Below are 19,076 nucleotides of genomic sequence, written 5' to 3'. Positions count from 1 at the left end.
TGGAAAGGACTACGCCTCGAGCCCTCGTATATCCAGACATTACAAGCAAACATCAACGGCCGGGTCATCGGGCACCTTGCAATGTGTACTTACATCTCGAAACTATGCCGAAATGTCAGACAGGTGGAAAGTTCGGACACAGACGGCAGCGGCAAGCCTACGTACTGACATTCCCTGTGATTAAATTTCAGAACGTGAAAGGACTCCTTTTAAACCTGCAGCAGACGATACCGTTGATACACCCGTAGCAGACGAAATACTCGGCGAACGCGGGCGGCGCGGACGACCAGCGGCGCAGCGGAGTGATACAAAAGTGCAGGCAAGATCGCGTGACCAATCGCCGGCGTGTGATTGGCTCCGGCCACACGTAGCTTTGGCTGCGCTCGGAAAGAAGCTGAAACGAAGTATAGCTCGAGAAGCATTCGGGTAGGGGGCCCTTGTTTAATCGCTGCAGCGACGGCAATAGCCGCGCCATAACAATGTCTGAAACTCAGCGCGTGTCCTGTGCTTTGCCAACCCCAGCGCGTGGCTATGATCAACATTGGCGGCATATAATCGGCTCCAGATCACGTGGCCGCTTGTTCTGGCTGCGAGTTGAGGGGGTGAACGCTGCTCGTTTTTCTTTAATTTTTTTCTGGGACTTCTATTGCGTGGGGTGAAAAACGAACGCGTGTTTCATAGGTCATTAACGTCAGGGATCCGTTCTAAGTGGTATTTGCGTAAAGTACAAAAATTGTTGCATCGCCCCCCCCCCCCCCCCCCCCCTTTAACGGGATCCCATCCTCTCACAAATTCGTCCGTCCCTGCGTCCGTCCGTAAATTTGCCCGTTAAATTCAGCGAGGAAATAAATCTATCGGTGTCAAATTGTGATGTAACGCGATATTACAAATTTTTCCTAATGTCACGTGACGTCCCGTAACGCGACGTTAATTTCCCCGCTTTATTTAGCTCGGAAATCGTTAAACAATTCGTCGTCCCCCCCCCAAAACGACGGTTAAAAAAGTGTATACGCTAAACAAGTTTAAACGACAACCCCTTAAATACTGTGCATTATATACATTAGGAAACTTTGGAGATAAAGGTCGCTGAATTTTTTGTTTCATTTCTTTGTCGATGAACGGACTCGAAGCTTAGTTTTCCTGTTACTTCATATAATTTAACAAGATGCATACATCCTGTAACCCTTTGGTTCTCAGTGGCAGTCACATAAACAAACTAAATAAGATCGTGGACAAAGACGTGGCTTTTTCATTGCTCTAGTTCTACGCCCCCCTCCCTTCACCCCTCCAGCTCCCTCCTTCCTTAAAGATTAAAAAACAGACAAGAGGAAGGCAAGTGTGCATAGGTCGTGTCCTTTTTATGCTTGCCTTCTTCTTTGGTGTGTTTTTTCTGTGCGTAGAATAACAGCAAAATTGCAAGGAAACATATTGCAATATTTTGTTTCATTTTGTTGCATAAAAAAAGAACTAAAAGCATATTGTAATTTAGTTAAGCTTTACAAAACAATGTAACTCGAAAACGTATTGTAACTCAATTAGCCTTTGCAAAACAATGAGAGCTGTGGGCCAAATGTTTCATGTCTCAGGCAATGAAGCCATTCCCTATAAAAATAAATCGTTGCTGTTTGCTTCATTTTAACTTGACTTTTGTTAAAATATTTGTCTAAAAAACATTTTTCATCACCTGAGCGTTCTCTAAAATTTATCACTGAGCGCAAACTTGGTAACAGAAAAATTTCAGAAAAATATAAATGATGAATTACTTTTAAATGCTCTAATGGGATCGTTCTTTCGTCTGATGCCAGAGTTCATTACACGTAATGGTTCTTTTTTTGTGTATTGGCTTTTCTCGAGTAAACAAGCAAAAACTAGACATGTTCTGCCTTTGAAACAGAAAGCACTGCTGGCTTTGAATATGTTTTAAAACCTTATCTGGGCTGAGCTGTTGATATATTCTAGGCTTAAAATTAATTGAGAGGGATAAAGGAAACATGGTTTCCAAGAATAAACCTCAAATTTTCACAAAACTCATTTTTGCTGAAGACTCAGACCCAAATTAAGCATCAAGACCCTTCTGAAAAAAAAAAAATTGTAGGCCGACTCATTAGGTACATGAGCTCGTTACTTTGCAAGCAAACAAACATTTATTAAAATATTTTTTTAAGAACAAAACAAAATATAATTATTTAAGTGCTGACGTCGGGTTTCTTTGTAACGTACTATGCCTTCACTGCACAGCACACACGCGTTGCTGGTAATGCGAGATACCCCACATCCACGGTAAACCCTAGACAGCGGAATAATTAAAAAGAGAAACGGACAGAACAACGAAGATTTCGTTGTTCTGTCCGTTTTTTTTACATATTTTTTTAAATGATTGATTTTTTTTGTTTTTTGGGTTTACTTTGAATGCCATTCACTTGCATGCGTTGTATCCCTGTCTTCAAGAACATCCCACATGCCTTGGGGCCCCAAGCGTGTCGAGTTTGGGCCATATACCGCATGCACGTTGATCTGCGGCGTTGAGGAATAAGTAGTAGTAAAACGAGGCATGTGGCATATCTCCAATTACCAGCGCTGCAAGCGTGTTGTGCAGTGAATGCACAGTATTGTACCACGAAAACCGTTACGCCGGTGCTGAACTTCAGTTTTTCTTTTCCCACTTAAAACAAAATTTATGCCGATAAAAGTTTCCTAGTTCCAAGGTTACGAGCCTAGGTACCTAATTAGCCCGCCTGCCTATTTTGTTCAGGAGGGCCTTAATGTTTAATTTGGGTGTGAATCTTCAAAGAAAGTGAGTTTCGGGCAACTTTGAGATACATTTTCGGGGAACCTATTGGCTTTGTCGTCCTCAAAGTATTTTGAATGTAAAATATGCACTCTAAGAAATGCCTGCGCGTCTACTTACCCGAAAAACACTCGAAGAGCCAATCTCTGCGATCTACGATATCAGCTCAGCGAATCACCAGGCAGAATATCCTTTAAACGTAAAAATTAAGTCTGCGGTGTGGCATTACGCAATACAAAGCGTCATGCTTGCACTGCGTAATGCCACAGCGCAGACTTAACTTTGAAGCCTAAACAGATCTTCCGCGTCATCATTCGCTGAGCTGATTTTGTAAATCGCAGAAATTGGCTCTTTGTGTCTTTTGCGGGCAGTAGATGCGCAGGCATTTCTTAGAATGTAGCAACAGCCCTGTTCAGATAATGTTTTAAAATATCTTCAATGTTAGCAGTGCTTTCTGTTTTAAATGATGAACAGGCTCGTTTTCTGCTTGTTAACTCTAAAAAAAGTTTAACACAAAAAATCATCTGTTACGTTATATGACTTCGAATCAGATGAAAGAACAGCCCGAGCAGAGTAGCTAAATGTAATTTAGCTGTCCCATTTTAATCACTAATTTTTTAGCGATTTTTCACTTATACCTAACCGACTTCGGGTTCACGCCAAAAATTTCAGAACGCAAACGTAATAAAAAAAGAAAAATTTGTTTTTTAAAACATATTTTCGCGAAACTTTGTTTAAAATTTGACATACAATCACGATTTCTTTTTTAAAAAATTTTTTCTCCAAACATTTTGGTGGCAGTTCTAATCAGAGTTTGAGATGTTTGGCATTGAATGACCCTTCCTCTTTCAAGCAAGAAAACCTTTCGGACGCTCACTTTGATGCGGATGTGGCTGTAGCTGTAGCGGTGCAACAACATCCGAGTTCTGAAATAGCCCTACGCCCAATAAAACGGGCACGAATTACTGCCCGAATGAATTGAAAGAGCAATTTGGAAGTCATTTTATTACTTTTCAAAAGTTATTGTGGGGTAATGTAGATGCTTACAGGTCCGCGGCAATTTGTAACGTAATTTAATTACATTCGCGCATTTATGAGTAAAGGAACAAGTAATACGTGTCTCGAGTAACTGAGGCGCTAAAAGCGTCTAGCCTATTGCACTTTGTTAGGCAGACGCTTATTTCAACACGTCGTGGAACTTTCTGTGCTATTTGCGCACCTCATGCCTGTGTGTTCCTTCCTGGTGTGCGCACATGCTCATTCCCCCCCCCCCCCCCTTTTCCTCCTCGACCTTAGCTATCTGGTTAACGCTTGGCTATCTGATTACCGCGTTCTTTTCATATCATTTTGATCGTCGTGCTCCTCCTTTCGTACCGATGCGTAAAAAACTCTTTTTGGAAGACTTGTTCTCTGTATAGTACGATCCTATAGTGACCGATGCCTTAAGAAACGCAGAGTGGGACTTACTTTGCTGCTACTTTTTGCCTCTTGATTTGTTTTTGGAGCTTTTATCGAGTAATGTTCCAACCTCATCGTCTGCAGAGTGATGAGAAGGTGCTCGGGACTCGATATGGCCCCGGGCTTTCTTGAACTTGCAATGTCTGTACATCGTCAGTGTCCGATGAGGTCCACCCACTCGTCTTCCATCAGAGCCAACCAGAGCTCGGCGTTTTTTGACGTCATCGCAACCACTGCAAAAGAAGCAGACGAACTTGCGGTCCGCATTAATTTTTCTTCTTTTTTTTGTTTGTTCACGTGCTGCGAGAGTTTTGATGCCGCTGTAGTTCGGATGTGGAATTTCCTCAGGACTACGTGTCTCATTTCTATCTATAGATATATGTTTTTAACAAAATTTAATCGGTGAAAAAAAAACAAAAAAATAAAACACGGTATACGGGTTTTGTTCACTGGAAACCAACGTTACTAAAACCCTCAGTTGGGAAACTCACCCTTGAAATCTGGGTCGCTGGCGTCCACCGATACCGAGCTAAATGCGATAACAGCGCCTTCCCAGTATAAAAGATTTGAAGTAAATAACCAAAATAAAGCGTTGACGAACGCGCGTGCAAGATGCTATATGTTTTAGGTATTTGTTTTAGAAAAGTTACTATTCGTGACGCCAGCACGCGCGGCGCGTGGAACACGAATCACTGCATCCTCCTTGATGCTTGGGTAATATAGCAATAGCTCTATTCGTTCTTTTGTGTTTTATAGGCCGGGTGCCGCGATCTCACCTGCTGCGAAGCGATGAGAAGAATGTTTGTACTCGGCCACAGGCACTGCGTTTGTTATAAGCCGTCCGTCACTGCAGATGAAAAGTGATTCTGACCGTTTGAATGCGAGTTCCAGCCGAACGCTGACGTAGTAGTCGTGTGCGTTATGCCCCTCCCCCCCCCCCCCCCCCCCCCTCGGTACTTTACGTTTACAACTGAGCACTATGCGGCTCTCCATCTAGGAGTGGTAGTGAAAGCGTAAGACGCAAAGACGAGACGCCGAAAAAAAAAGCTAAAGCGCTAGGACAGAAAGAAGAGTGTTCTCGATAGATGCATGTATACGAGCAGCCGCGCGTGCTCGTGCACACTTAGACAGGTGTATATACGAACACTGAAACAAGTGCGCACGCGCAAAAACACGGACACGCATGCGCACATGCGGTTTACGACGCACAGGCACCCAGACATGAAGAGAGGCGCACACACGCGCACGCACGCGCGCACTAGCACCCCCGTTTTTGTTTATAGAAGCCAATGAGGAGGGACGAGAATTTTAATCCATATACTGGTGTCCATATGTGTGGTATCAATTGTAAACAAACTTCGTTAGCCAGCTAGTAAATTTCAGGTTCCCTTGTCTTCTGTGAAATTATGAATTTAAGACGTTGATTTACTCACGTGTGGAAAAAGCTTACCGTACACACATGTGTCAATAAAGAGTTTTAAAGAACTGTTTTGCACATCCGGCACGGTACTTTGGGCCCCCCGCTAAGAAACGCTCATGCGCGACTGCAGAAGACTCGCACATGCGCAGTGCGTACCGGAGGGTCCATCATAACATATCGGATGTGCAAAGACGGTTCCCTAAAACGTTCTAATATGGACTTTTAGCGAACCGTTACCGTGCTAGACGTAACCGCCGGAGCCTTCGAAGCGTGTTTTTCAGTGCGCGCCCGGGTTCTCATCATTCCTTTCTTCAAAACCCAAACGTAAGCTGAATATAAAGTTCAGTTGCGAAAGGAATGTGAGGCCGCCCTGTGGTACCATCAACGTATAAACGGCGAGCTGGTCGATAGCGTTCGTTCCGGCCCTGGTGTCAGAATAGCCAGAGTGATAATAGACGAAGTTCCAGAAGGCGGCGGGGCCTCTCCCTGGTATCTGGGTTGAGCTAACCCAGGTGACCCCGAGTCCCGGGAGGCTTGTTCGGGCCTCGCACTCGTTTGCTCGGGCAGGGGGGAGTAACGCTGCCACGCTCATATTTTTGGGCCGACACGGGCGCCTGATGGACCGCTTGTTTACACAGGCGTCTTGCTTGCGAAACACCTTGGACAGAATATTTCCACAAGCTCTTTTCTTTTAGTTTTTGGTGGTCACCAACTTAAAGAGCTGATTTATTTCTAGGGAGCTGAGTATCAGGCTTGTGCAAAATCTTGTGCGTCTAGTTACCCCAATATACTTGGGAAAGCCGATCGCTGCAATCTACGGAGATTGATTTCAGAGAATAACGAAACTGGAAATATGTTGGAACCTAAAGAATAGAAAATTTTTTGAAGTGTACGAACTCGTTCAATCAAATTATTGAAGACGTCGAAAGCTTGGCGTTTATATTTACCTATGGTGGCAATTGCTTAAAAATGGCGCGTCGTTTACTGTACATACAGTAAACGGCTGTGTTTAGAGGCCCTAAATTTGGTGACTTCTGCGAAAAACTCTCTCTACGCTATCCATAGGATTCCGTGTTTTTGGAGTTTATATCAAGTGAAATTCGGAGGGTGTTTTTTGGAGTTCATTTTTCGATGAAAAGTCGGCGTTTTTCGGTGTTCATTTTTGTTAGATTCTCAATTCTCTGAAAATGGGAGTTTACTTTACTGTGTCCCCAATTTAAAAAAAAATATTAATAAAGATTGGGTGCGATAACCCGCTGTTCTAAAGGACACTCGATGAGCTAAATGGCAAACCATTTGTCTGTAGTTCGAGATTTCAAATGAAGCTGAAGCTGCATCACCTTGGGACCACTGACCCTGTGCTCTTATAAAAATAACTTAAAAAAGAATAATCGTTTTTTTTATCTCTAAATTTAGGATAAATCCGCATTGACGGAAAAGCTACCGGCGAATGTTCTTCTGATTTTTTCGGATTTATCCGAAAACACGGAACCCTAGCTATCCGCAGTCCCCTACAACCTATGCTCCTTGTATTCTAGCGGAGCCGCGGTTTCAACTTTTAGTAGAGTGCCGCAACCCGTAAGAGATCATAACGTTACGAGAGCTAACGCCACGCGACTAGTGACAGTTTCGGTCACTAAAACTTACGTGAAATAAAGGTTGTAAAAAAATTCTCAGTATCCTTTAGTTAGCGTTAATATTCAAATATAATATTATTTTTTATCGAAAAAAGTGCGTATATTGGACTTGGGGCCCAGCTGACCAAGCCGATCCGATTGGAGTCAAGCGCCAAGCTATCACGACAAAGCTTCGGGAACGACAACAATCGTGGCTTTTGTGTATCGTTGTGATCAGTCTTTTTTTTACCTTCTCTCTGTTCCTCAAAACTAAAACGCCGCGTAACTCCCGGATTCGCCTAGTGGCTCACTTCTTTGGTTGATTCTGTCTTCACAACGAAAGCGGCGAAGCAGGAAGTCTAATTTTTCGCGAACAGCACGAAATCCGAACCTTTTTTTTTTCTTCTTCCTCTTTTCTGACCGTAGCAGTATTTACCATGTCTACAATAAATCGCTACCTGTCGGAATCCTGCAACGGATTGGTCGCGGCTACTTCTCGCCGCAGCGAGGTATCATCCGCCCCTGACAAGTACGATCGGGAAGCTGGCACATGCGGCGTAGCAGACATCTTGAATAGTTTCCCTGGCGCTCGTTTTCTCTAATATCGCAAAGACTCGTGCCCGCCAGACCACGCTCGCACGCCGCGCTACGCGCGCTACGTTTCTCGCAATTTTCTTAAAGGAGCTGTGCAACGATATTCAATTGGAATGTTTTTCTCTCTATACGAACTTACTGGCACACCTGGGACTCAATGATACTCAGACGCAACGCCATTGGCCAAGAAACTCCTTTGTTGCGGTGTAATTTCAAGGACTAAAGCGATCATTTTCATTCAATCTCTCCTTTGCAAAATTTGATGACGTAACTCGAGGATCGCAGTACACCCAAGTGACGATATTTGAATGAGGTTCATAGATTGGACCCGAGCATTGCGTGGGCACTCGACTTCGGCTCGTGACAATTGCTTGCTCGGAAAGCATTCGGGTTGTGACCCGTGTCCAATCGCTGCAACGACGACAACAGCCGAGCCATAACAATGTGTGGAACTCAGCGCGTGTCCTGCGCTTTGCCAACCCCAGCGCGTGGCTATGATCAACACTGGCGGCATATACTCGCTTCAGATCACGTGGCCGCTTGTTCTGGCTGCGAGTTGAGGGGGTGAACGCTGCTCGTTTTTCTTAAATATTTTTCTGGGACTTCTGTTACGTGGGGTAAAGAACGAACGCGTGTTTCATAGGTCATTAGCGTTATGGATCCGTTTTAAGCGGTATTTGCGCAAAGTACAAAAATTGTTGCATCGCTCCTTTAAGGGCACAGGGTAAGTCCTATACTCCCCATGCATTTGAGGCCATGTTGAGGAACATTTTTCTCGGTGACTATTAGGAGTATTCCTGTCATGTATATATCATTTTGTTCGAAATATTGTGTTTTATCCACTGAACTAGAATTATTTGAACCAATCTAAAATAAGTTTTCTTTTTATATTTTTATATTCTAGTACTGAAATTTTAGTTCTTTTCATCTATTAAAAACCTTGTAACTTAAAAACTGCTAGGTGCACATTTTTAATTTTAGTTCAGTATTTTTGAACAGCCATGTATGTGGTAGAAATAAAAAACCAACCTTCTATAATGTCAGGTTAAGGAAAAAATGGTACCTATGTACTAAAAAACACTATTTTAAGATAATTGTGTTTAAAGTAAAAAAACTGGTGAATAACGAATTTCTGTTGGCACCAACAGCCTCAGAGTCATTTTTTCAATAGCCGCCAGCTTGAAAGGCATTGCTAAACTCATGTCTTCGCCTTTAGGGCTTATCGCCTTGCTTGCCGGGCCTCTTTTGTGACCCGCCATGTCGCTTGGTCCGTAAAGTATATTAGAGTGACGTCAACTTCCCTCAGCCACTTGATGGCTTTCCACACAGGGTTCCATCCACAAAACTTCAAAACATTGGCTTGTGCAATGCTGCCACCATTGAATAAAGGAACAGCATTCAATGGCGCCATTTTGTCGTTACGAAAACACAAACGCTTGAATGTACACACGGTACACACCTGGGAAAAACGTGCACCGCGTCTCGTGATTGTCTTGGTTGAAAAAAAGCTATGCAATAGTTGCGAAATAATTTTTTGAGATTATCTGTTACTGGACAAGCGTTTAGGTCTTGTGTTGATTTTGTTTTGTTGGAGAATTCATCGATAAACAGGGAGTGTATCCCAAAAGGAGGCGTGGTCACCTGCTACTTGCTTTCGGAAGAAGTGATTTTCAGCCCAAAATATAGCTTTCTAAAAACACTGGGACAATGGAAAATGTGCAGAAAGAACTAAACTTTTCAAATTGCGAAAAAAACTAAAATCGACTTTTTTTTCAATTTTACCTTACCCTGTGCCCTTAAAAGAACGCGCCTCCGCTATTGCTTCCGCAGCTCCACTAGCAGCGCAGCGCGCATGCGCCGTAGGGGTGTAGCTCTAGCGCATGGCGTAGCGGGAAGCAGAAACGTTCCACTAAAACTCTCCAATGACGAGTTCCTGGGCTGTGGATGCCTGCGCGACATCTAATATTTCGCAGAAGAGAGCTGCTCCGCATGCTCATAATGTTTCTCACAGTCCAGCAAACCAAGTTGGCAGCTCACGGAAAGCGATTATTGGAATCCCTCGTACATCATTTCAATGTATAGAAAAATCACCGCCCGGCACGGGGAAAGCAAACAAAGCACGCGCCATATCCCCGAACACTGAAAATGGTTCCGGCGAAAAGGCCTTTTCCGCAATTGTTTATAATAACGGAATGATCGTTGGAGAAGGGGAACAAAGAGGACAAAAGGCAAACACAAGTCTCCAAACACAACTAGGTGTCTGGTGCGCGGCCGAAAAAATCCGCCTGGTCCTCATACCGAACCAGGGGCCTCTTCATTTCCAGTGGAGCGCTCTGCCAACTGAGCTAACCAGGATTTAGACGTCAGTAGAGCAAAGGGTTTTATCGGCTGCCACCAGTCTACCATCCACAAGGGTGACCGGCATGCATGTTAAGGTTATGATTTTCGGTCGCGCATCAGTCACCTAGCTGTGTTTGGAGATTTGTGTTTGTCATTTGTCCCCCTTGTTCACCTTCTCCAGGGATTATTTCCGTTATTCTTATCCAGCTCGCTTGCACCTTTGCATTTCTTTGCATTATAATGGTTCATAACTTTCTTGTTGTCGTTATTTTTTTATTTATTTCCGCGCGCTGTAGGTTTTGTTGGACAATTTGTCCAGGCTTCCTTTCCTTTTAACACTTCTCTCTCTCTCTTGGACAATTTGAACCTTCGTCTGATAAAGGATACATTTCATAATTTTTACGAATGAAGACTGTATGTATAATGTAAATCTACTATTCGAAATCCACCGCAAATCTATCGCTATTTATAATTGACAATGCTTATTTTTTCGGCTGTTTTATAAAAACCGTGTCCCTAAATCTTTGCCTACCATCCGTTTTGTATTTTCAAATGCTGCGCTCAAGTGGTTTGATATAAGTGCCTCTAAACCTTCGTCGTGTGCTGTATAAGGTATCTCCCAGCGCAGAACATGTGCCTCATAGTGTAAGTTTACGGAAACAAACCCTGCACGCCGTTCGCAAGCTCTTCCTATGGGGTTTTCTTCTTGTGAGGATACTGAACCTCACAGAAATCTGAACAGCGAGTTCTATGGAAATTCTTTATCGAGAAGCAACAAATCCATACCCTGCGTTTGCAATGGCATGAGTATTTGCCGTGTAGCATCCCTAGAATACCGGGTTGCTTCCCCGCAATCAAAACACCTGAAGAGATCAAACAAATAAATTTCTCAAAGCATAACACGTACATGCACGTTAATTGAACGCTTCATTTGGAGTAACATGAAACATGGAATTCTCGTTTAATACCCAGATTTCGTCATCCTGCCCTCCGGATGCCAGTCTACCGAGGGAATCCAGCACAACGGTAGCACGAACGGTTCTTCAAACGACGACTGCATGGTATGGTTAAGTCCACGCTCAATTAATCTAAAAAAATAATTTAAAAAAATTTTAGTTCAAAACAATACTGCATGTCCTGGTTGGTTTTTGCCTTACTCAGTGCTCCAGAAGGGGAATTAATAATACGTTATTTTAGATGCCAAAAGGAGGGGGAAGCGATGTCCAATTCTATTGTTACCGCAGCGTGTGTAATTGTTTAATCCTGGGATTAATCATTGCGACCGCAGCCGAGCAGCTTGCCCTCCGTGTTTTGCAGTCTTCGTTGACTGTTTCTTTCATCTTGAGCTCGATGCTCATAAGATTTTTTTTTGTATACGTGAAACGTTGTAGCATCGCAAACGTTTCGCGATACTCCGAGTTTCGAGACGCCAGATACATATGTGTTCACGACGTTTTTCACTAGATAGTTTAACGCGTACCATGTGTACACTTGATAGTTTTTCCTAGAATGAATTATACTACCGCTAATCGGGCCGATAAACCTGAAAAAAAAAATTGGCTTTCTCTTTATGTTTATACAGCCTTGATGGATATGCGCCTCAACGGGTAATCGGTCTCTTAGCTGTAGATGAGAAATTTGGCCAGTGGGGTACAACCGCTAACCTGGGATTTTTAACGTGCATCACGCAGTAGTGATCACACGAACGCGTGCCGGTACGAAACTCATCCAGATCGAAACGGGCGGGGGCGGCGGGGATCGAACCCAGGAGGTTCCCAGCGCAAGCTTTCGCTCCACGCTCCGAGCTGAGACGCGTTAGCCCACTCGGCCACTTCCTCTTTTTTTTTTTTTTTTCCAACGAAACAAGTTTATTTACAAGTTATTTACAGACATCCTTGCAGTAGGTTCCGCAAACATTATACAAGACCAAATTGAAAAGTAATTCAGAAAACGACAGGTGGATAGCTCGTATAGAAACGTTATACAAACTGTAGAGACGAGTAAGAAAACCAAAGACTCTGAAAAGAGAGAAAAAAAAGAAAGATACGCTATCGCCGTGCGGTAAATCCCCTGATAAACCTGGCGACCTTTCAGAGCGTTTTATACTCTCGAGCTCCTGTCCTTCAGTGCGCACAGGTGGTCGAGCTCCCCCTCGCCTACCTCACTCCTCCTCGCCTGCCTGGCCTGCCCCTCTGGTCACCCCGTTAATTAATCAGCGCCGGACACGTTAATTATTTCTTCTCTGCGAACACGTCAACTTATTTGTGTCGAACCTCGCGGCCACACTTTTATCTGGGTTTCACGAAATGCCGAACACCTTACCAAAGAACATTTCAAGTTAAAATTGCATTCGGTGGTGTATGACGGTGGCGCGGGAAAACTACCACAACACAAGAAGCACGTCCTTGGCGTGGACAGCGTTTCGGGGTGATATTCACTATTGTGTAACTATTTTGACAAGTGCAGACACTCAAAGTAGGTGCACTGTTTTTTTTTGTTTTATTTTTGCGTTTTGAAGGCATTAACTAATAAGACGTTTGACATTATTTGTATGTGTGCACTTTATTTTGCTCAGTCCAGTACTATAGTGTATTTCTTCGCGTTTAAGTGTCCAAAACAACTAATTTAACAAAGCGGTAAACTCGCTTCTGTTCCTAATTGCTTCTGACCCCGTTTTCAGAAGCCTTCCCAGATGAGGGTGGACACAACCGACGTTCTGCGCCGACTCCGACTGGTCATGAAAAAGGAAGGACTGGCTGGGTACATTGTTCCTTCGCAGGACGAGCACCAGGTTAGTCCCACGGTTGTGTCACGTGCTACGGCCACCGTCGGTAGATGGACTACTTGTGTTATCAACAGCGCCAATGTAAATAGACTTCGTGTAGTGGTTCTAACATTACTCAACTTGAGCTTCCTTAGCCGATCCTCTAGGGTAACCAATCTCGTTTAATTAGTAAATACCCAAAGTTGATATTGCTGCCGATTCAAGTAAGCATTATGTTTTTTTTTTATGTCCCATGAACAAAACTTATGTTTCTATGTGTTCAATGCACATCTGGTAAGCGGGATATTAAAATGAACTCCAAGCCCTTAAGAAAGTTATTGGACTGTTTTATTCATCTCTACTCAAGTATCAGCTAATCCGTTACACCTATATTCCAAGAGATACTTTTGATCTGAAAATAATTTTTTGCCCGCCGAAAACATCAGTCTAGTGCCGTACAAGGGACAGGTGGAAAGAAACTGAAAGACCCCCTCCCCCCTCCCTCTCCCGACGCTCAGCCCAATTATTGGTGCTAAAAAAAGTAATCCAACCCTTATAATACATATAGAGAACAGCCCAAACGACGAATACGAAGTCAAGAAACTTACTTCGTCTTCGTTGTTTGAATTGTTTTCATCATGTACACGCATTCTCCAAAAGGGCGCAGCCATCTTGAATGTCGTCACTTCTGGTGTGCGGTAAAATATCGTTTTGATTTCTCTACGCCGCTGGAAGGGGTTTGCGAAATATGCGTGACTGTTACATATTCTTGTTTTGCCTCACCTATACTTTCTTGCATATTCCAGGCTGGAATGTTTTATTATGTTTTCATCGCGCATTCCAGATACAAAACCCAAGTGACTGAGAGCGACAGGAAACAGAAAACGTCTATAACGTTTACCAACTCGCCCAATTCGCTTCATTAGTACAACATTTATTAGATTTTTTCCCTTCTGACATTTTCTATATCAATTACCACCGAGCCTCGTCCTTCTGTTGCTCATTGTTAAGAAAGTACAAAGGTCTCACTATTTTGTAGGAAGGAACAAATGCAGCAATAAACAATTGACGCAAAATAAAGTTTCAACCGAAAGAAAACACCTTCAACTCATCCCCCTTTCGTTTTTCTTTTTCAACATTTCGGGCCGCCGCCGTCAAGTTGGTTCCGTGATTCATTCGAGTTCGGTGTTCAGTGCAAGCGCCTCTGCTCCTTAGTTGTTGTTATTTCCTCTTTCCCTTTCAACCTTCCACAGCTACATAACAAACACCGACTGGCGCCACTGCGTCGCCGCGGTCAAGTTAAATCGCAGCTCCTCGCTCTTTGATGTTTGAGACGGAATCCCGTTTCGCCTTCGTTTTTAAGCCCCAGCTGGACACCTGTGCCTCCTCTTTCGCCGTGGGGCAGTGAGTGCGGCATCCTACTTTCGTATGCCACGTGTGTGTTCGTGCTGTCGGTGCCGCGACAAAGACATCCGTCCATCTCTTGACACTGCTACCCTCTGCCTTTGTTCACGTAATGCTTAGACGAGACGGCGAGCAGAATCAACAAAGACATCACGGCGCCAGCTGTCACTGAAACAAGCGATACAGATGCGCGTAGCGCCCCTTTAAAGAGCAAGTTGTTCTTTGCAGTCCACAGCGTGTATGCTTTCTTTTTCTTTCGAGGCGGTAAGTTTTACAGACGAGGCACAGTCCTGCTTTCTTCGCACTGAATGGCCAGTGTTAGGGCCAGACATGCACGTAAGTCGTTAGTAGTAACAAATTACTTGTTTACTTTTTTTGTTAACGAGTAACCTATTTAGTTACCTTTTTTTTTTAGAAAAGGAACTAGTAATATAATTTGATACTTTTAAGGCCATCTAATGGGTAACGGCATTTTGTCATTTTGGGGAAGTAACGTGTACATCACCGTTTAAACAGCGTCGTTTTAATTCTAAGCTGAGTGTGCGTGTATTGCGACAAAAGCACATGGGCAACCCCAGAAACAACTAAACGGTATGACAGCATTAAAATGTTTATCGCTAAACACGTCAGTCAAACTCTACAGCTGGGAATGTCCTTCACCCAGCGAACACAATGAGGTTCGTTGGTTTAACCTTTTAGAATCGTGTACAGACCGAATGTGAACCCGGAGGCTGCCTACACGGGAAGGCACAAAACCTGTTCTTCCTGTGTATGCGTGAAATTACTTTTAAGTGGGTCTGATCTTGTGCGCTGTGAAGCAGTATCCTGTTGCCAACTTCGAACTTTAGAGGCAGAGAGAACAAAGAAGAGATGGGAATCCTAGATTCATAACTCTTCCTGCAGAACACCACTGCCGTTCCCTTGAGTACGTCAGTAAAACGACTCTTCAGCATCGCCGGAGACGTATTCTCAAGGAAGCAGGGAAACAAGTGATGAAAATGTCGAGAGCCTGCAGCTACTGCTTAAAGGCCCGTTCACACTCTTGCGACCTCTTAAACCTGGGTTCCTTAAAACTTCTTAAACCAGAGAACACACTGGCGTCATCTATTGGGAAACAGTGTAAACTCGGCGGTCCGGCATATTTTTTTTTTATTTCTCGCGCATTATCCTTTCTTTCTTGGCTCGAAAAACTTTTGTCAATGTTATAAACGAGCCTTTCTATGGGTATTACGGACATTTGACCTCGGAAATCCCGCAAAACCTTCGCTCTTGTGAAATGCAGTTCCAGAGTCACCGCATAGATGGCGCCACAATGCCAGTGTGTTCCCTCATTCTAAAAACATTTAGGACGTATTAAGAGATCTCGTCTCTCTCAGTCGTACTCGGTCGCAAGAGTGTGAAGGGGCCTTTAGTTTAACGACTACAAAAGAGGAAGCGATAAACCACGAAAAAAAGAAAAGTAGTTGCGTATTTGGTCGTGAAAGCAACGAGCAAACTAACTCGTTGTCTTTGAGGTAAAGTAGCGCGTTCCGTTTGAGAATCGGTAACGAGTAACGTAGGACAACGTGCACATCCATGTTTAAGACGCTTGCTTGCAAAGTATTGGCGGCACTCTAGACTCTTTATAAATCAATAAAATTTACCTCCTTCCGAATTATACCGTCCACTTCAGGCCGTCAGTACGCCACTAAAACTCCAGATTTAAATCCTTCAGTGAGAAGTGTGCATACCGCCAGTGCGAAGTGTGCAGACGGCTCGAATATTTCCAAACGGAACTTGTTCACTCTTGATTCTACACATCTGGACGATTTCAGGAAGCGTGCATATTGGACGAAATTGACAGCCTTGGCCGTAATATGGCAACGAAGATTACACTGTCGGACGTATGCCTCTGGGACCCCAGGAAAATGGTTGCCGAGAAGGAAAAGCCACTGGAAATCTCGGTAAAAGTCGGGAGCGCACCACTGGAGAATCTTTAACGAAGGGTTACCTAGAAATCAAAGAAAACTGAAAGGCGCTTTTTGCAATATGTGTGTAAACATGAAATTGACTTCATGGATACCTGGGTGTATTTTCTACATTTATCATTAGAAAACCAGTGTGAAAAGGTTAGTTCAATCGTTCAACAGTTTCGGAAGAAAAAAACAAAAACAACGCCCGTAAACTTTTGGTTGGACGCCCTGTCCCGAGAGATCGCCCGTCTCGTTTTCTTTTTCTCCCTTTTGACCAAATATTTATAACGTAAACATTACCAAACATCGCTCACCCCTCATTCTCGCCGGATATTTATAAGGCGGTTTCTAACGGAAATGACATCAACCACGCGGTCTGCGGTAGTGGTACGTGTGACAAGCGAGTTCGCTGCGGTTTCCACGTGTTTAATGCACCGTGACGTGCGAGTTTGCTGCCTCCGCGGTTTACGGTATCCGTTACAATTTCACATATTTTGTGGCAGGGGCCCCAATGTTTATTATCACAAGTTTGTTATGAAATCTTGCTGTCAGATCCTGAAAGGTCGCCCACCAAAATTGTTTCACTATTTATCTCTCCATCTTGGGTGAGCGCTCTTACGTAATTTTCTTGCAAGCTTTTTTTTTTTTTTTTTTTGGGGGGGGGGGGGGGGGTCGAGAAGGGGGACTATTTTAACTCCCCCCTCCCCCTCCCCTCTCTCAAAAGGAAATCCCGCGTACACCGCTGCATTAGTGTGTTAATGTGTTCAGTAGACGAATGCAGTATCTAAACTCACCAGAAGCTTACAGGCCTCCTTTAAGCATCTGATGATCATTAAGACGTTGGTGTTCTTGCAAACTCTTAAATCGGACTCCACCCTTTCGCTTATCAAGTTTTGTTGCAGAGATGTCCTTGCTAACACCTCGTATTGTCCACGCAGAGCGAATTTGTGCCGGACTACACCAAGAGACGGCAGTACATTTCGGGTTTCTCGGGTTCAGCAGGTAAGGAGTTTTCGGATGCCGTGTTTCAAAGCTAGTTTTATGAGGGTTGCGAACCCTTGTTCTTGTGTAACCTTCACCCGCGCGGACAGACTGCTCTGAATTCTTATAATATATACCATGGCAACATGGTATCCTTCCCACACCGACAACTCGTCTTGTCGGATTCAATTAATTTCTAAAGCCATTTCGGTACTTCAAACATTTTCCTTTGTCATACCCGATGAAATTTCCTATGACGTGGCTCCACCATGCAAGCAGGCACGCAGTAAAATACCGTCAAAAAGTTTTTCTTTTTTTTAGTCACTCGCATTAGACGGTCTCATCTTTTGAACATTGACCCATTTCAATCTCATATAAATTGTTCAATTTTTTTTCACTCGCACTATTGAGTTATGGCTCAGTGTTGATGGATGTACACGCATATGTTTCCGTGTTATTACTTTACATTATAAATAGGGAATCTTACCTTGCCTTGATGAGTGATGGTCCAATCTATATTTCGAGTGTTTGGTTTTCTTTTTGTTGTTCAGTATTAATTTTTTTAACCTCTCAATTGAAGTCGCAGTATATCCAAATAAAATAAAATAAAGCTTAAAAGCAATTGCAGCATGGTGTATTCAGGTATCCATAAACTGCTTTTGTTGAATTTTGTCTTCTATGACGAGACGAATACTCTATGAGGACCATCAGTCATAACAAGATGCACCGTTTTTCTGACTGAAGGGCCGCCAATTTTCCGCGCTCGAACTCTCTAAAGGTGTTTGTCTAAGGCATCTAATGAGCGACAGACTTTTTACGTATGGCTGAAGCACAACTGAACACGGTCACCGAAGCAAAGGCACCTCAGTGATGCGTAACGCCTTTCTTTCTAATAAATAAATGTTCGACGTTGACAGGCCCTGTAACTACTCCCACAACTAAATCCCAGAGCGTCTGTCAATGGTGTTCGACGTAAGAAATATGCAAAAAGAGGCTCCAGGCAGCATTTGTTTGATCCAGGCTTCGCAAAAAAATATACGCTTAACTTCTTTTGGTCGTAGGTGGCTGGGGCTTACAACTGCTAACTTTTTTTATTGATGCCCCACTACTTTGACCTGCGCAAGTGCATAGGCCGTATAGAAACAGTGCCGGTGCTGTCATAATACCTCCGAACCGAGAATGCTGTTCAAATTAGGCAATGCAGAGACGCTGTGTGATTTCTAAATCCTGAAATGACTGCGAACCTTACTCAGAAAGAAAAAAAGTATCTGCGAGGGAACTAAAAATAAAAAGAGGCCATGGAACGTTGTACGTGTGCTCTCTCTCGTGAACAAACTTTTTTCAAAAGTCCGCGCAAACGCCTGTCCGCCATTGCTTGCTCCAATACTCTGAGCTTGTATTAGGCACGAGCGCTGCGTCAGTGCTCGGCGTGAACTCGGATCCAATCACGCGCTTCGTGTCGAAGCAATGGCGACCGCCAATGTTGCCTGATGATCATTTTGAAGGGGGTGTATTATTCAACTGTTACCAAGCGCCGAGTGAGGCTCACGCGCCTCGCGAACACCGGAAAGGATGAGCACCCGCGCACACGATGAGGTTTCTGTAAACTGCTCATAAGCCTTCTATAGTCTGTTGCACCTTCACAACTTTCAGAAGGGCGCCGCCCCCACATCCCCATACATAAATGACGTCACGACACCACCCGCTACATGCACATCATTTTTACGGAGTCAAGGAAATAGAGAAGCATCCGCCAGCG

At 43.8% G+C, this 19,076-nt stretch overlaps 1 protein-coding gene across 2 annotated transcripts in view; it reads left to right on the top strand.

Moving 5' to 3' along the window:
• The window catches only part of LOC8024148 (probable Xaa-Pro aminopeptidase P), a 111,964-nt gene that overhangs the window by 33,288 nt on the left and 59,600 nt on the right, over window positions 1-19,076 (top strand). Inside the window, exons 2-4 of one of the 2 annotated variants that reach the window (XM_042291903.1) lie at window positions 11,189-11,277; window positions 12,897-13,007; window positions 17,275-17,338. In XM_042291903.1, the coding sequence (XP_042147837.1) occupies window positions 11,189-11,277; window positions 12,897-13,007; window positions 17,275-17,338 (264 nt within the window). Of the gene's footprint in view, window positions 1-11,188; window positions 11,278-12,896; window positions 13,008-17,274; window positions 17,339-19,076 lie in introns of those variants that run through there. The other variant, XM_042291904.1, reaches the window with a different exon arrangement.

Source organism: Ixodes scapularis, unplaced genomic scaffold (genome assembly GCF_016920785.2).
Source record: "Ixodes scapularis isolate PalLabHiFi unplaced genomic scaffold, ASM1692078v2 PGA_scaffold2__306_contigs__length_199485367, whole genome shotgun sequence".
NCBI classification, from domain to species: Eukaryota; Metazoa; Arthropoda; class Arachnida; order Ixodida; family Ixodidae; genus Ixodes; species Ixodes scapularis.
Note: the sequence above shows the minus strand (reverse complement) of the source record. Positions and strands in the feature narration are given on the sequence as shown.